This window comes from Danio aesculapii, chromosome 9 (assembly GCF_903798145.1).
Source record: "Danio aesculapii chromosome 9, fDanAes4.1, whole genome shotgun sequence".
Classification (NCBI taxonomy): Eukaryota; Metazoa; Chordata; class Actinopteri; order Cypriniformes; family Danionidae; genus Danio; species Danio aesculapii.
The window spans coordinates 6,144,931-6,160,633 of NC_079443.1; the positions used below are offsets into that span (position 1 = coordinate 6,144,931).

The following is a 15,703-nucleotide window of genomic DNA, read 5'->3' on the forward strand; positions in this document are numbered from 1 at the left end:
ATTAAAAATAAAAACCCTGAAAAATCACATGTACATAGGTAATCACAGCCTTTGCCGTGACGCTCTAAATTGAGCTCAGCTACATTCTGTTTCCACTGATCATTCTTGCGTTGTTTCAGCAACTTTAATTGAAGTTCACCTGTGGTGAATTCAGTTGATTGGACATGATTTGAAAAGGCATACACCTGTCTATATAAGGTCCCAGGGTTGACAGTGCATGTCAAAGCACAAACCAAGCATGAAGACAAAGGAATTGTCTGTAGACCTCCGAAACAGGATTGTCTCGAGGCACACGGCTGGGGAAGGTTACAGAAAAATGTCTGCTGCTCTGAAAGTTCCAATGAGCACAGTGGTCTCCATCATCCGTAAGTGGAAGATGTTTGGAACACTCTGGACTCTTTCTACAGCTGGCCGGCCATCTAAGCTGAGTGAAAGGGGGAGAAGGGCCTTAGTCAGGGAGGTGAACAATAACCCAATAGTCACTGTCTGAGCTCTAGCGCTCTTCTGTGGAGAGAGGAGAACCTTATAAAAGGACAACCATCTGTGCAGCAAACCACCAATCAGGCCTGTATGGTAGAGTGGTCAGACGGAAGCCCCTTCTTGCCTGTAATTTGCCAAAAGGCATCTGAAGGACTCTCAGACCATAAAAAACTAAATTCTCTGGCCTGATGAGACTAAAATTGAACTCTTTGGAGTGAATGCCAGGCGTTACTTTTGGAGAAAACCAGGCACCGCTCATCACCAGGCTCATACCATCCCTACAGTGAAGCATGGTGGTGGCAGCATCATGCTGTGGAGATGTTTTTCAGCAGCAGGAACTGGAAGACTAGTCAGGATAGAGGGAAAGATGAATGCAGCAATGTACAGTGACATCCTGAATGAAAACCTGCTTACAAGTGCTCTTGACCTCAGACTGATGTGATGGTTCATCTTCCAGCAGGACAATGAGTAGCTTCACAACAACTCTGTGAATGTCCTTGAGTGGCCCAGCCAGAGCCCAGTCGTAAATCCTATTGAACATCTCTGGAGAGATCTGAAAATGGCTGTACACTGTTGCTTCCCATCCAACCTGATAGAGCTTGAGAGGTACTTTAAAGAGCAATGGGCAAAAATTCCCAAAGACATGTGTGCCAAGCTTGTGGCATCATATTCAAAAAGACTTGAGGCTGTAATTGCTGCCAAAGGTGCATCAACAAAGTATTGAGCAAAGGCTGTGAATACTTATGTTCATGTGATTTTTCAGTTATTTTTTTCCCCAAAAAATCTTTGTTCACATTGTCATTATGGGGTGTTGTGTGTAGAATTTTGAAGAAATTAATTAATTAAATTCATTTTGGAATAAAGCGCTATGATTACTTTCCAGATGCACTGTACTTTGAATCTTTATACAAACATGTTTTATGGACCAACAGTTTTACCACAAATTATGTAGCCAAACCTTATATATCTCTAGCCAAATTGATATCCTTTATGTATCCTCAATTAACTCTTTCATTTATGTCAGATATTTGTATTATTTCAACAAATAAAAATTGCTTTCATCACTTTTGAGATTGAGATTTTGTATTTGAACGATTAAACAAAATGTTACTCTTACCAGAACGGCTGGAAGATCTGCTTTTAGACAAAAGAAGTGAACAACAAGTCTTGGAGTGCACATCATTAATATCACCATCAGCAGACAAACAATGACAGAGATAACTGCATCTAAAACAGATATACGACAATGGATGTTAGCATATTTTCAGTCAAATGACTAAAATGTTTGTCACTAATAATTTTTAGTTTGCCGTTTCAGCTAACCACATGATCTACTTTAACAAGGCACTAAGGATAAACTATATGTAGTTTAATTAATCTGCCTTGATTTCAGTTTACAAGGGAGTTATTCAAATTAGTTGTGCCAATACAGTTTTACAAATCTTGATGTGAACCCTGGTCTGGTTAATCTCTTGCAATATATAATCAAACTATTAAGAGCTAACCATTTTTTCCATTTTGTGCACATTTTTAGTTGATTATGTATTTATTATCATTAATAGTTTAACTGTAAAATATATTGTATCTTTAGTATTACTGTATATATTGCTGTTACATTATGGAGAAAAAAAAACAATACCTGAAACATTTGCTGTTTTAGGGGTTGAGGCACATACTGGTGGTCTGTTGGGTGGGCTTCGATCAATGATACTGACAGTCACACAGTACCTTTGGCCAGGGGCCAGGTACTTAAGGGTTACATTCTCTAACCCTTCCATATCCACAGGAAACTATAAGTGAACAGCAACAACAACAACAACAACAAAAAACACATTTAACACAACTGCAGGGGATGGGGGCTCTGCTGTTTCACTAAGATTTATCATTCCTAGGGCCCTATAATAATTGTATGGATGGTTACACCTTTATAGATTGATTATTAGGGCCCAAGCGCATAGGGGAAAAGGACTCTATAAGAAGTATTACTCCCCAAGTGCTAAAGGTGCAGGGCCCTATTGTTAACTAAGAATTGTTAATATTATTATAATCATATCAAATTCCTTTTGCAATTACTCTATTGCAATTATATTATTAGGCCCTGAGCAGCAGGGGTGCAAGGACCCTCTTGGAACTGCTCTATTTATTATTAATATTATTATTATTATTATGAAATCATGAGAAATGGTGGTGTGAGGACCCTCTTTGAATTGCTCAGTTTTTTAGGACCCAAGCCACAGGGGGCACAGGGCTTTATTATTTGTGCTTGCTTTCTAATTACTGAGAGATTTCAGCGGGTTTTCCATTTACTGTGTCATTAGTTTTCTCTGTGTCAATTAGTTCTGTTTTCTTTGTATGTATTTATGGATTACATTGGATGTTACTGACATCTGGTGGAAATTTCAAGTCAGCAGCGCCTTTAGAAATATGCTTTCTGAGAAAAATTGTTCAATATTGTTAAATATATTGCGTTAAATCTGTGTTTACCAACTGTATCTGTATTATTGGATTAAGTATTGAACACGTCATGATATGTCCTGGTAAATAAATTTTCTAAAGGAGCTGTTAACATGAAATGGAGGCAGATTTTGGTAAATACTCAAATCCAAACATACAAATAAAGCCAAAACAAATGTGTGATCAACTGGAATGACACAAAAAGAATTTGAGAATCATATGTACAATGTGTAAAACATGCATTTACACTAAGTACATCGTAAAAAATGATCATTTCAGTGTAAGTACAGTTGAAGTCAGAATTTTTAGCCCCCCTGAATTATTACCCCGTCAATTTTTGTTTAGAGAGATTTTTTTCAACACATTTCTAAACATAATAGTTTTAATAATTAATTTCTAATAACTGATTTATTTTATCTTTGCCCTGATGACAGTAAATAATATTTGACTAAATATTTTTCAAGACACTTCTGAACAGCTTAAACAGACATTTTAAGGCTTAACTAACTTAATTAGGTTAGCTAGGCAGGTTAGGGTAATTAGGCAAGTTATTGTATAACGATGGTTTGTTCTGTAGACTATCGAAAAATACATAGCTTAAAGGGGCTAATAATTTTGACCTTAAAATGTTTTTTAAAAAATTAGAAACTGCTTTTATTCTAGCTGAAATAAAACAAATAAGACTTTCTCCATAAGAAATAATATTATCAGACATACTGTGAAAATTTCCTTGCTCTGTTAAACATAATTTGGGAAATATTTATTAAAGAAAAAAAAAAAAGTGGGGGGGGGGGGGGGTGGGGCTAATAATTCTGACTTTAACTGTACATATTAGTTAAGGTCACCTATTATAAAGTGGGACTGACATTTGTATTGATTTATTATTTTTTTTTATCCAATATGACAATTAGGTTGTTTGCTTGCCTTGGTCTATCTTTTTTTTTTACCATAAAACATGACATTTTCTTCCTTTTATAAATATTATTGAAAATATATTTTTAATTTAATTTTTAAACAATTCTACAGTAAGCACAATGAAATGTAGCCAAATCTCATTTACAATCTGATCTATGGTCATACAATGAGATTTTTATCATTTATTTTGTTGTCTATAAAATTACACTTGGTTTCAGAAATAAAATGTAACATTGTAATGTTTTTTTATTTAATTTGAATTAGTTTCATTAATTAAATATTTGACATTATACACAAAACACCGCTGAGATTTTGCATTTAGGCTACATATAATAAAGATATAATAAAGGCCTACATTTTAAATTCAAAATAAAACTATGTGTATATGCATATACCACAATGTATATGTTTTGTTTTCCTTATCTTCAGAAATATAGCATATTTTTGCTTGTAATGTAAATTATAAGTCACCTTTCTTCACAAGACATGGCTGCATTCAAAATGGCCTGATGGTTTTCATAGCACACTGAGGGTACGCAATTGTCAATTGGAAAAATGTAAACTAAACTCTAATAAAAAAGGAATATATACAACAATGGCTTCTAACCACAGTATCTGCAAGCACACAGGATTTTGGTGCTGTTTGCGATTGTTTATTATAACAATGAATTCAGGAAATGCATCACTGGCCATGGTGCTTAACGACAGAAGGCTGTTCCTTGCTCCCACCTTGTGGACATTATGTAAAGCACAACAGGGTTTTTCAAAAATCATACAAGACATTGTAATGCAACTAATATCCAAAAACTGCAATTTATACGTTGGTAACCCCACAGATAAATTTCGAACCTATATAGTATTGTGCCCAAAACAATGATGTAAATTAGAGAAGCCAACTTTAGAGACGGACAAAGAAAACAAGTGGATATTTAAAACAAGAGTAATTTACATTTAAATCTGTTTGTAAATATTGTTGAAAGGGTTTTAACTTTTTTCTGTAGGACTGTATATATTATTAGGTGAAGACTTTTCTCTTAAAGCTGTTAACATTGCACTTTTGTGATAAGTTTCAATATGAAAAAATACAAAGTTAAAAGGTCTAAGAGAAAAGTCTTCACCTAAAAAACACATACAGTCCTCTAATAAAAAATAGCTAAAAGACGAAAAAAAGTTTTTATTTTTACTGATATTCATTAATTTTCCTCCACCACAGCAGAATGAACTGCCAACTACTCTATGTAGTCAAATTTTACGCTGGGGATGCTCTTCCAGCCGCAACCCAACACCATGCTGGAAAACACCCATACACTACAGCCAAATTAGTTAATCCAATTCACTTACACCGCAACTTTGGATGTTGGGGAAACCAGAGCACCCGGAGGAAACCCACGTGAACACGGGGAGAGCATGCAAACTCCACACAGAAAGGGACTCAAACTTATTAAGATAGCATTATTAGATAAACAGGAGCATAATAAGAGCTCTATCCAAATGTATATAATTACATTTGTTAGTTTTTAATTATTACTGGGCGTCACAGGCACTGTTATTCAATGGTTCAGTTCCTACCTCTCGGACAGGTCATTCAGGGTGTCGTGGAGGGGAGAGGTGTCCAACCTACAGCATCTATACACTGGGGTACCTCAGGGCTCTGTGCTTGGACCACTTCTCTTCTCTATCTACACGGCATCTTTAGGAACAGTCATCCAGAAACATGGTTTTTCCTACCACTGCAATGCTGATGACACCCAGCTATACCTCTCTTTCCACCCTGATGATCCCTCGGTTCCAGCTCGCATTTCAGCCTGCCTGTCAGACATTTCACTCTGGATGAAAGATCATCATCTCCAGCTTAACCTCATGAAAACGGAAATGCTTGAAGTCTCTGCCAACCCGACCCTTCACCATAACTTTTCAATCCAGATGGATGGAGCAACCATCACTGCATCCAAAATAGTAAAAAGCCTTGGAGTTACGATTGATGACCAACTGAACTTCTCTGACCACATTTCTAGAACTGCCCGATCTTGCAGATTCGCACTCTACAACATCAGAAAGGTCCGACCCTTCCTATCTGAACATACAGCTCAACTCATTGTTCAAGCTCTTGTCCTCTCCAAACTGGACTATTGCAACTCTCTGCTAGCCGGGCTACCAGCTAGTTCTATCAAACCTCTTCAGCTGCTTCAGAACGCAGCAGCACGAGTGGTCTTTGATGAACCCAAAAGAGCACATGTCACTCCGCTACTCACCCGTTTGCACTGGCTTCCAGTTGCTGCCCGCATCAAATTCAAAGCTCTGATGTTTGCTTACAAAGTGACCTCTAGCTGTGCTCCTTCGTATCTGCTCTCACTTCTGCAGATATATGTGCCCTCCAGAAACTTGCGTTCTGTGAATGAACGTCGCCTCGTTGTTCCATCCCAAAGAGGGAAGAAATCACTTTCCCGAACTCTCACATTCAATCTGCCCAGTTGGTGGAATGAACTCCCTAACTACATCAGAACAGCCGAGTCACTTGCTGTCTTCAAGAAACGACTAAAAACGCAACTGTTTAGTCTCCACTTTTCCTCCTAATCTGCAATTGCCTCTCTGGCTATACCACTAACTGAGCCCTCTTTCTCTCTCTCTCTCTCTATTAAAAAAAAAAAAAAAAAAAAAAAAAAAAAAAAAAAAATTCTACTAATGTTTTGCTTCTTAGACTTTTACACGCCTGAAACTTGTCTATAGCGCTTGTTCACTGCTGCTCTTATAGTTGTGTAAATTGCTTCCTTGTCCTCATTTGTAAGTCGCTTTGGATAAAAGCGTCTGCTAAATGACTAAATGTAAATGTAAATGTAAATTAATTCAGTGCTTAAACTACCACATATGAAAAACATGGTTGACTACTCTAAGTTGCCAGTCGGTTTCACATTTCTAAGAGACCTCTGGAGGTACCACCACGACCACTACTACTAATTACAGTACCTAATGTAATGACTTTGAAGTTGGCTTTCAAGTTATAGAAATGATTTAAATTGTCAGTAGTAATCATATAACATCATGTGTAAGATCTAATAAGTAATATTCTTTCAATTTAGCCACACCAGAAAAACAAATGTGTGCTAAATATATATATATATATATATATAAAACCAGTTTGTTTTCTCACCTCTGTTCCATCTTCACTGCTGACCATCAGTCTATACTTGAATGACTTGTAAATGCTGGAGAACTTCTCAGCAGGTGCTCTGAGACTTACACACAGTGATTGATTACAGACTGTGATTGTCACTAGTGGTGGCTCTAAAATAGCTTTAAGGGAGGAAAAAAAGACAAGTTGTAAGGAACATTCTTCATAGATACCCAATTCCAAAATGTCATTTTAGTGCTATCAACAGAAGCCTGAGCTATTAAAATAAGACTATTGCTGTTAAGTCTGAGCTAGACAATTTATTATTATTATTATTATATTGGAATATTGCTATATGTCTTGTGCCACTTGTTTAACATTTCAAATATTAAACACTGTGACATCTGCTCACCACCTCAATGAAAAATTTACCTTTATTAACAAGATATCTTGTCAGTTGAGAGACAACACTTCCCCAGTTGTTATGGAGAGTTTATGGCAGTTTAAATTTTCCAATGGTTAATCGAGAGGTTACATTATCTCAGGTGAATACCAAAAGTGTATAAAAGATAACAATAGTTTACAAAGATAAATTACGTCACCAAATATATTTAGCCAGCTGTTAATATAGCTGGGGATAGATGCCTAGGTGTCAGTGGTCACCATTAATCCCGCCAGACATACAGTTTTGGCTTGATCATCTAGACTTACAGGAAGGGTTTTGACCATTTTAGGGTTTTGACCATGTGTTGGCTCAGCTGTAGCGGCGTTTTAGGGAGTTATTTGTTCTGGTTGTATTTAATTCAGAGGCGGAGCTAGGGTGTGGAACGATGGAAACCAACCTGAGGCCACTGGGCAGCGGTGAGACCGGGTGCGAGGTCCCTTTCATCGCTGCTTGCAGCTTTAATTTTTTTTTTTCCTTTATTTTTATGCCAAGTACAATTGTCATTGTTTATACAGATATTTCTTAATATAAACCCACTTTAACAAACCCTAAATACACTGCCTAAAGATAGTAAAACAAAAGTAGTGTTTCTGCTCATTAACAGCAGGTATTCATAATCAGTGCTCAATCATAACCTAATTAATCCTTTCATTGTCACATTAACTTGAGTAACTTTAACTCAATTTAGAGAGGGGCCAAATACTATCTAAATGGAGTAAATTTTACTGTGATTTTGCTGTGTATTGTCAGATTATTAGGGCTGCGTTCCTGACTCTCACATTTTGATCCTGTCTTCTTCCTCCCTCTTGAAATCAGCTCTCTCTTTCCTTCACATTTCTTAATTCCTTCCATGAATGGTGTGATACCATTTTATCGGTGGTACTTTAATAAACATTAGTAATAGTTTAAAGTGACATATTGTCTGGGTTGGTTATGCGTGTCATGCTCCAAAAAACCTTTTAATAAGCTGCCAGTACATTTCTGTACATTTGTTTCTATATATTACTTCTTATACATTACAGTTTTACAAAGGGACTTTTATTGACATTTTAGTAGTTTGAAATAATGTAGAGTTGACTTTTCAACATCAAAAGTAGACAGAGTAGAGATGAACATCCCATAATGCAATTTACAACTGTAAATAAATTCAAAACACAAATAATGGAAATTGTTCATTAATAGATATCTTTTAAAAGGTAGAAAGTACATATTTTATTTAAATTTATCTTAATTTATTTATCATATTTATTTATTTATTTTTATAATTTTATAAAATATATAATAAATATATATTTTATATTTTTATTACACAAATATATATATATATATATATACACACAAATATATATTTATATATATATATATATATATACACACACAAATATATATATATATAAATATATATTTGTGTGTATATATATATATATATATATGTATATTTTATATACACACACACACACACATATACATATATATATATATATATACATATATATATATATATCTATATATATATCTAAAGTTTTAAATATTTTATATTTGTTCTTATTTTTAAAAGCTAGAACTTCCATTTCTATATCTAAAATATTCTGTTTTTACTTCTTATAATATTCTATAATTTAGAATGTTATTGATACTACTTTAGTGTTTTTTTTAAGGTCATGGGCGGTTGTTTAAGTATTTCATTGCATAACGTAATGTGTGTGACAAATAAAATTTCAATTTGAAACATCTCAGGGTGCTTTCACAACTGTAGATTGATTGCTTTCTTCCGAAACAGGGATTAAAATTGTTACAATCTTGCTTTTTGTTCTTGGTGTGGTTCGCTTTCACACTGTACCAGTTTCTAAATGGACTAAAAGAGTTCAAACAAGTCACGTGTGAGAAAACTCTTCTCAATCTTTCATTTATGACGCAGAGCAAGACATCATAAGCAAAAGGGTGCGCTTTAATTTTGAAATGTGACACCAACAGACATCGCCACCAAACAGAAATCTGACTTTCTCATACATTGCCTCATTTCAGTTGTCAAGGGTTGTAAATGTCTATCGATTAATCTATTGCCCATCACTTATTGTAACATTTAATTTGTTATATAAAAAAAAGAATGAGACATTTAATAACTGTTTATTTATTATTAATTATGAGGTTAAAAACAGCTAGAATTATGCATTATAGGCTTTACATTATGCAGTCAGATCATGAAGCAGATGAACTTTGATGTTTCTTTCAAGATGTCAGTGCAAAAGTTAACAAAACAATGGACCTAATACAAAATATTATCAAATTAAAACATGGAAAAAATACCAGACAGTGAGGGGGCAAAAGCACCAGGCTCCGAAACAAATGACTAATCGTGAAAGCACCCTCAAACTACTCTTTTAGAAGAGGGCTTTCCGCTCTGTTGCAGTTTATAAACTTTAAGCTCATCAGCTTGAGCCTGCTGGTCAGGAGGTTTCCCCTTCTAGTCAAATATAATATTTATCAAATAAACAGATACCAAATCGCCCTCATCTGCATTACTAATTGTTATAAGAATTATTAATCTGGCACCTCTAGTTACCATGGAGAATGTTTTGTTGTTCATGTAGACCTCTAAACAAAATCACATTAGACTGTCTTACTTACTGTTATGAATGGGTTTGAATGGGCCACAGGAGGAATTTGGTGACATATGGCTGCCTAGAGCGGCAGACACATTAATGTAATAGGTTTCCTCCACATTTGAAAAGGCTTCTGTAAGATTACATAGTAAAGGGGATGTCACATTTTCACAGGCCTTCACCACCACCATACTCCCACTGTCAAAAAAGAAAATGTTTGAATAAGCATACATCAGTGTCTGACTAATTTTTATGAATAGTGAAAATGTGAAAATAAAAACTGTCATTATTTAGTCAACCTAAATTTGTACCAAATCTGTATAAGTTCAATACTGAAGAAAAAAAAAACCTGTAAAACTTTTGTTTTTATTCTTGTACTGAAAGTCAATGATTACGATGAATCTTTCGGTTATTTTCCAAATTTATTCTTTTGTGTTCAGCAATATTTTAAGAGCACAGTTATTCAGTAATTCTAGTAAACACTAAAGGCCAGATTTACTAAACACAGAAAATGTGCAAGGTTTACAAAGCTTAAATAGTCCCAAATATGTTGGGATGCTTAGAAAATATTAAATAGTCACGCCAAAGTTAGCTTACCTCATACACATTATAGTACACGCATTAAGCAAAAGTATACTTTTATTTTAATTAGGCACTTAATTAATTATCCAAATAATATTCATATTCACAAAACCGACAAAGAGAAGGACACTGTAGTTCAGCCAAAAATTACATTTACTTACCTTTTACGTGTCCAATATACAGTTGAAGTCAGAATTATTAGCCCCCCTCAATTATTAGCCCCCTTGGTTATGTTTTTTTTCCAATTTCTGTTTAACGGAGAGATTTTTTTCAACACATTTCTAATCATAATAGTTTTAATAACTAATTTCTAATAACTGATTTATTTTATCTTTGCCCTGATGACAGTAAATAATATTTGACTAGATATTTTTCAAGACACTTAAAAGTGACATTTAAAGGTTTAAGTAGGTTAAATAGGGTAACTAGGCAGGTCAGGATAAGTAGGCAAGTTATTGTATAATGACGGTTTGTTCTAAGAATACTGAAAAAATATAGCTTAAAGTGGCTAATAATTGGCTAATAATTTTGACCTTAAAATGGCTTTTAAAAAATGAAAAACTGATTTTACTCTAGCCGAAATAAAACAAATAAGACTTTATCCAGAAGAAAAAATATTATCAGACATACTGTGAAAATTTCCTTGCTCTGTTAAACACTATTTTGGAAATAATGAAAGAAAAAAAAAGAAAAAAGAAAAAAAAAAAAAATTCCAAGGGAGGGTAATAATTCTGACTTCAACTGTATATGTAAGGAATAATCAACGGCTTGCCGCGTGTAAAAAAATTTGTAATGCACGACATGGAGGCGAAGGACCAGCGAATGCGCAGCCAATTAAAATCCTTTAACGCACGGCAAGCTGTTAATTATCCTGCTTATTCCTTGGTCATTTGCCAAGGTAGGCCTACGGTTAAAGTAGTTTTGCTCTTTGCAGCACATTATTTGTCTGAATTTTCCTCAGTTTTGATAAGTTAGATTTTCTAGTCCCTTCACTGAATCAGCAGTGACAGGCAGACAGACAGACGGAGAAAGAGAGAGATCATGTGCGTGCTGTTCATACCTGCTAACATTATTAAGATACAATTTCATCAATCCGATCACAGGTGGACAAATAAGATATTCCCAGTCACACCTGGAGTGCGTTTCCAGTCACACGTTACTTTTGGATATGTACAGTATGTACTGTATATTGGCTTTCTCTTAACATTACCTTTAATACTGCGAAAGCTGGGCTACCTATAGCAGATATAAATATAAGGTAAAAGATTATCTTAAAGATAATCTTCATTTATCTAAGAGGTTTTTTGTTTTTCAGACAGATACCTGAAAACCACATGCAGACTGCTAAAGTAAATGACACAAATGTATTTAAGTATTGAGGAGCAAGTTCACTGGCTGTTGGTGCGCTAGAAACCAATCAGCTGTGTGATCCAGTTAATGATGTGTTGGGAAGTAAACTTGATAAGACGAATCAGCCTGCGTGCAAGTTTCATCACAGAAATTTGCCAAATAACACTGTAATTCAGAAATAATTAATACGTGTAGCAAATAAATTCCTAACAGTATCTAATTAAGATTGGTTTCACATAGTACTAGTTTTATGTTTTAATTTCCCTTGCCTGAAAGGCTGAACATACCTGAGAGTTTTTATTCTGACTGAGTAGTGGACACCATCAGGACAGCCTGGCCCCATTTTCCAAGACAACAAGTGGACAAAATATTTGGACGACAGGTTTAGATGTTCCGGGGCAGGTATTTCCATGCATAACACTTAAGAGATAAAAAGAATATATATGCTCATAAAATGACAAAATACAAAGTTCCCTGCAACTTTTATACATAAATTAAAAATATAGTTGGATTAAGATAATTCTAAAAACTTGGTAAATCGTTTCAGTGCAAGTTATTTCACATCCATGTTTAATACACAGTTTTGATAATAAGTAAAATTTTGGTAAAGAAAAGACAAATGCACCAAGCTAGAGTGAATTTTTCTGGACCAGTCATTTACATGACCAATAAACTTTTTTTTTTTACAGAGATCATTAAACTAATTAAACTAGTTAAAATTCAAATGAAGTCATTTCTGTATAATGAAATCATCTTTCTGTATAATTTCTATTCTTTAAAACATTTAGTACAGGAATAAATTACATATTTCTAATCACAAGGGAAGTAAAAACTAATAATGATGGTTCGTTCTGTAGACTATCAAAACAAATATTGCTAATAAGGGGCTAATAATTTTGAAAAAAATTATTCTAGCTGAAATAAAACAAATAAGAATTTCTCCAGAAGAAAAAATATTATCAGAAATACTGTGAAAATTTCCTTGCTCTGTTAAACATAATTTGGGAAATACCTAAAAAAGTAAATAAATCAAAGGGGGGATAATAATTCTGACTTCAACTGTTTATACATGTATGTATGTATGTATTTATATATATATATATATTTATATATATATATATATATATATATATATATATATATATATATATATGTGTGTGTGTGTGTGTGTGTGTGTGTGTGTGTGTGTGTGTGTGTGAGAGAGTGAGTGTGTATATATATATATATAATGTTACATATGTCCACATAAGTTCCGTCTTTCACAGTCAGTGAGTAAGCTATAACTTATTTACAATTCAATGAACGTTTCATGCTTAACAGTCACATAGTTTTCAAAAGAATAATAAATACAAAATGCTATACTATGAATCCTCACCTAGGTTAAACAGAACAGTGAATGCAAGTATACTTGTTATCGCAGACATTGTGCAATGTCTCTCGGATTCAGATTTAGGTCATTCCAGCAGTCGTGTTTTATCTGCCTTCATAGAGACATCCAGTGATTTATTTTCCATAGGTTCCACTTTCCCCACATAGTCCTTTATAAATATCGGTCCATACTTTCCGTAAAAATTATGTATATAAAGACGCTTTTAAACGCAAAGTACTTCCACAGATTTCGGTTTCATTTGGTGTTTATGGTCAGACGTCACATGATTTGCGACGGTTGGCATTCAGCGTGTTTACCACCGCCACCTTCTGCTCCGGAGTATGGAATAGACTTGGTCTGCGCCGTACCTACATTCTTTTGTGGTGGACATTAATTCACATTTTGAAAGGTTCAAGGACAGACCTGATGCAGGACCGTAGCCAGCCTGTTGAAAGGGGTGTTTTTTTTTTTTTTTTTTTTTTTTATGGAGCATTTTGCAGTTATTCTCCTCAATTTCTATTCATTTATGTGGTACAATGCATGATTTTGTGCATAAATTTTATAATGCTTTAGAATTATTGTACTTAGCTATTTTGTTATTGGCACATGTAAGGTAACAACTTGGCCAGAGCAACCTTTTTTTTTTTGCATAATGTATACTGCCTTAGCTGTAGTAAACTCCCTATCAAGCTTGCCAAACAAGCTTTGGAAGCAAGTAAGCTTGCATTCTGCCACAATTTTCCCCCTCATAAATCTATAATATGGAATAATCAGAATGTGCTGCGGAGTAAAAAAATCTATTTTTACCCAATTATGGGTGGACAGAGGAATAGTTTTGATTTTAGATTTATTAAAAAAGGACGGTAACATTTACACTTACTTTACGTTTTCTGCAATTTACGGAAGGAATATTTCACCCAGAGTATATGATTGGGTCATAAAATCTATTACTCCAAAACTATTACATCTGATTAGAACATGCGTATACAGACTTAAAATGTGAAATGCCTAAATTGGCTATTGGAGGTGTGGAAATTACTGATATTAAATGTAATAATTGGTACATTAGAAGAACTTTTGTTAATAAGTCTAGCATGTACCTGAAAGCATTTTATAAGTGGAAATTAAATTACCCGGTTCTGTCCACCATTAAAATTTGGCCTGGTATCCATACGTTTTTAGTGCCCAATAAGATGAAAGAACTTTATTTTAAATAAATAATTACTATCCCTGTAATTCTTTACTATCTAAATTTAATATAAACAATTCTTCACAATGCACAATCTTTAATTCTAATTTGGAAACAATAGCGCATTTATTTTTAGAATGCAATTTTGTAGACAATTAAATTTATTGTTTTTGATTTGGGAGTCAGATTGGCAGGAAATGGACAATGTGTTACATTGTTACTCTTTGTGGCCTTTTCCATCTTCACAAATGTAGACTTGTTCAGTGTTTGCCTAATTTTAGAACATTTTGTGTTTACTTGAAACTTCTTTATGAATCTGTCTGCGAATTCATTAATCATGAATCGTTAAAGAAAGCTGCCAAAACAACTGAACTGCTGAAAAAAATATCATCATTATAATCACGTTTTAAATTATGTAACTATGTAATACTATTAATAATTGTTTGAGATATTTGTTTTATTTCTTTTGAGATATATATATATATATATATATATATATATATATATATATATATATATATATATATATATATATATATATTTTTTTTTTTTTTTTTTTATTATTATTATTTTTTTTTTTTATTCTGTTATCTTTAATTGTTTGTTTTTCTTTCATGTTTTGTTATTTTTTCCATATGTTTTGTAACATTTGTGTTACTAGATGTACAATGAATTTGTATCATTTGTATTCAGGTCACACAATAATAGAACAAATTAATGTTTTATGTATTCTCTGCTACTAATGTTAATAAAAAAAAAAAATAAAAATAAATAAAAAATACTTCCTTACACACTAAAATGTAGTAACCAGTGTGTACTGTATATGCTGCCAGCAAGCTATGCCATTTCGAACACAGCAACAGTCTTGTCTGCACTTTGTTTTTCTTTTTCTTTAAGGAAAAATGTACAAACATTCTCTCAACAATTTTGAGAAATTGTCGGCACTTTCGGTCTTCCCCTCTCGGTTCTCTGTTGCGTTTAAGAGAAAATCACGTGACGTGCTCTGTCTATCAGTGAAGCGGGTGTAATGACGTTGAGAGAGTAGAGTCGGGAAGTCCGCTCAATGTATGCTCGATTTCTGTTTACGTAGACTATTAGGCATGACTCTTAAATAATATACTTTATCGTCGACAAAATAAAAGGATTGAAAACAACCGAATTTACAGGTATTATTGAAAGGCTTTTAATGCGTTCAAAGAGTGTAAAC

The 15,703-nt window shown here is 33.8% G+C and overlaps 2 protein-coding genes across 5 annotated transcripts in view; one reads left to right on the forward strand and one right to left on the reverse strand.

The window, feature by feature from the left end:
* The window catches only part of crfb2 (cytokine receptor family member b2), a 15,013-nt gene extending 1,428 nt beyond the window's left edge, over window positions 1–13,585 (reverse strand). Inside the window, exons 1-6 of one of the 2 annotated variants that reach the window (XM_056465397.1) lie at window positions 13,314–13,585; window positions 12,226–12,358; window positions 10,032–10,204; window positions 6,998–7,140; window positions 2,120–2,270; window positions 1,598–1,707 (exon numbers count right to left, since the gene is read on the reverse strand). In XM_056465397.1, coding sequence (XP_056321372.1) covers window positions 1,598–1,707; window positions 2,120–2,270; window positions 6,998–7,140; window positions 10,032–10,204; window positions 12,226–12,358; window positions 13,314–13,362 — 759 coding nt within the window. In that variant the 5' untranslated portion in view covers window positions 13,363–13,585. The remainder of the gene's footprint in view (window positions 1–1,597; window positions 1,708–2,119; window positions 2,271–6,997; window positions 7,141–10,031; window positions 10,205–12,225; window positions 12,359–13,313) is intronic. The other variant, XM_056465398.1, reaches the window with a different exon arrangement.
* Window positions 13,586–15,541: 1,956 nt separating this feature from the next.
* Window positions 15,542–15,703, forward strand: part of crfb1 (cytokine receptor family member b1) — a 37,917-nt gene continuing 37,755 nt past the window's right edge. For all 3 annotated transcript variants that reach the window (XM_056464821.1, XM_056464827.1, XM_056464826.1), the window contains exon 1: window positions 15,542–15,662. The gene's annotated coding sequence lies outside the window, so the exon portion shown is untranslated. The remainder of the gene's footprint in view (window positions 15,663–15,703) is intronic.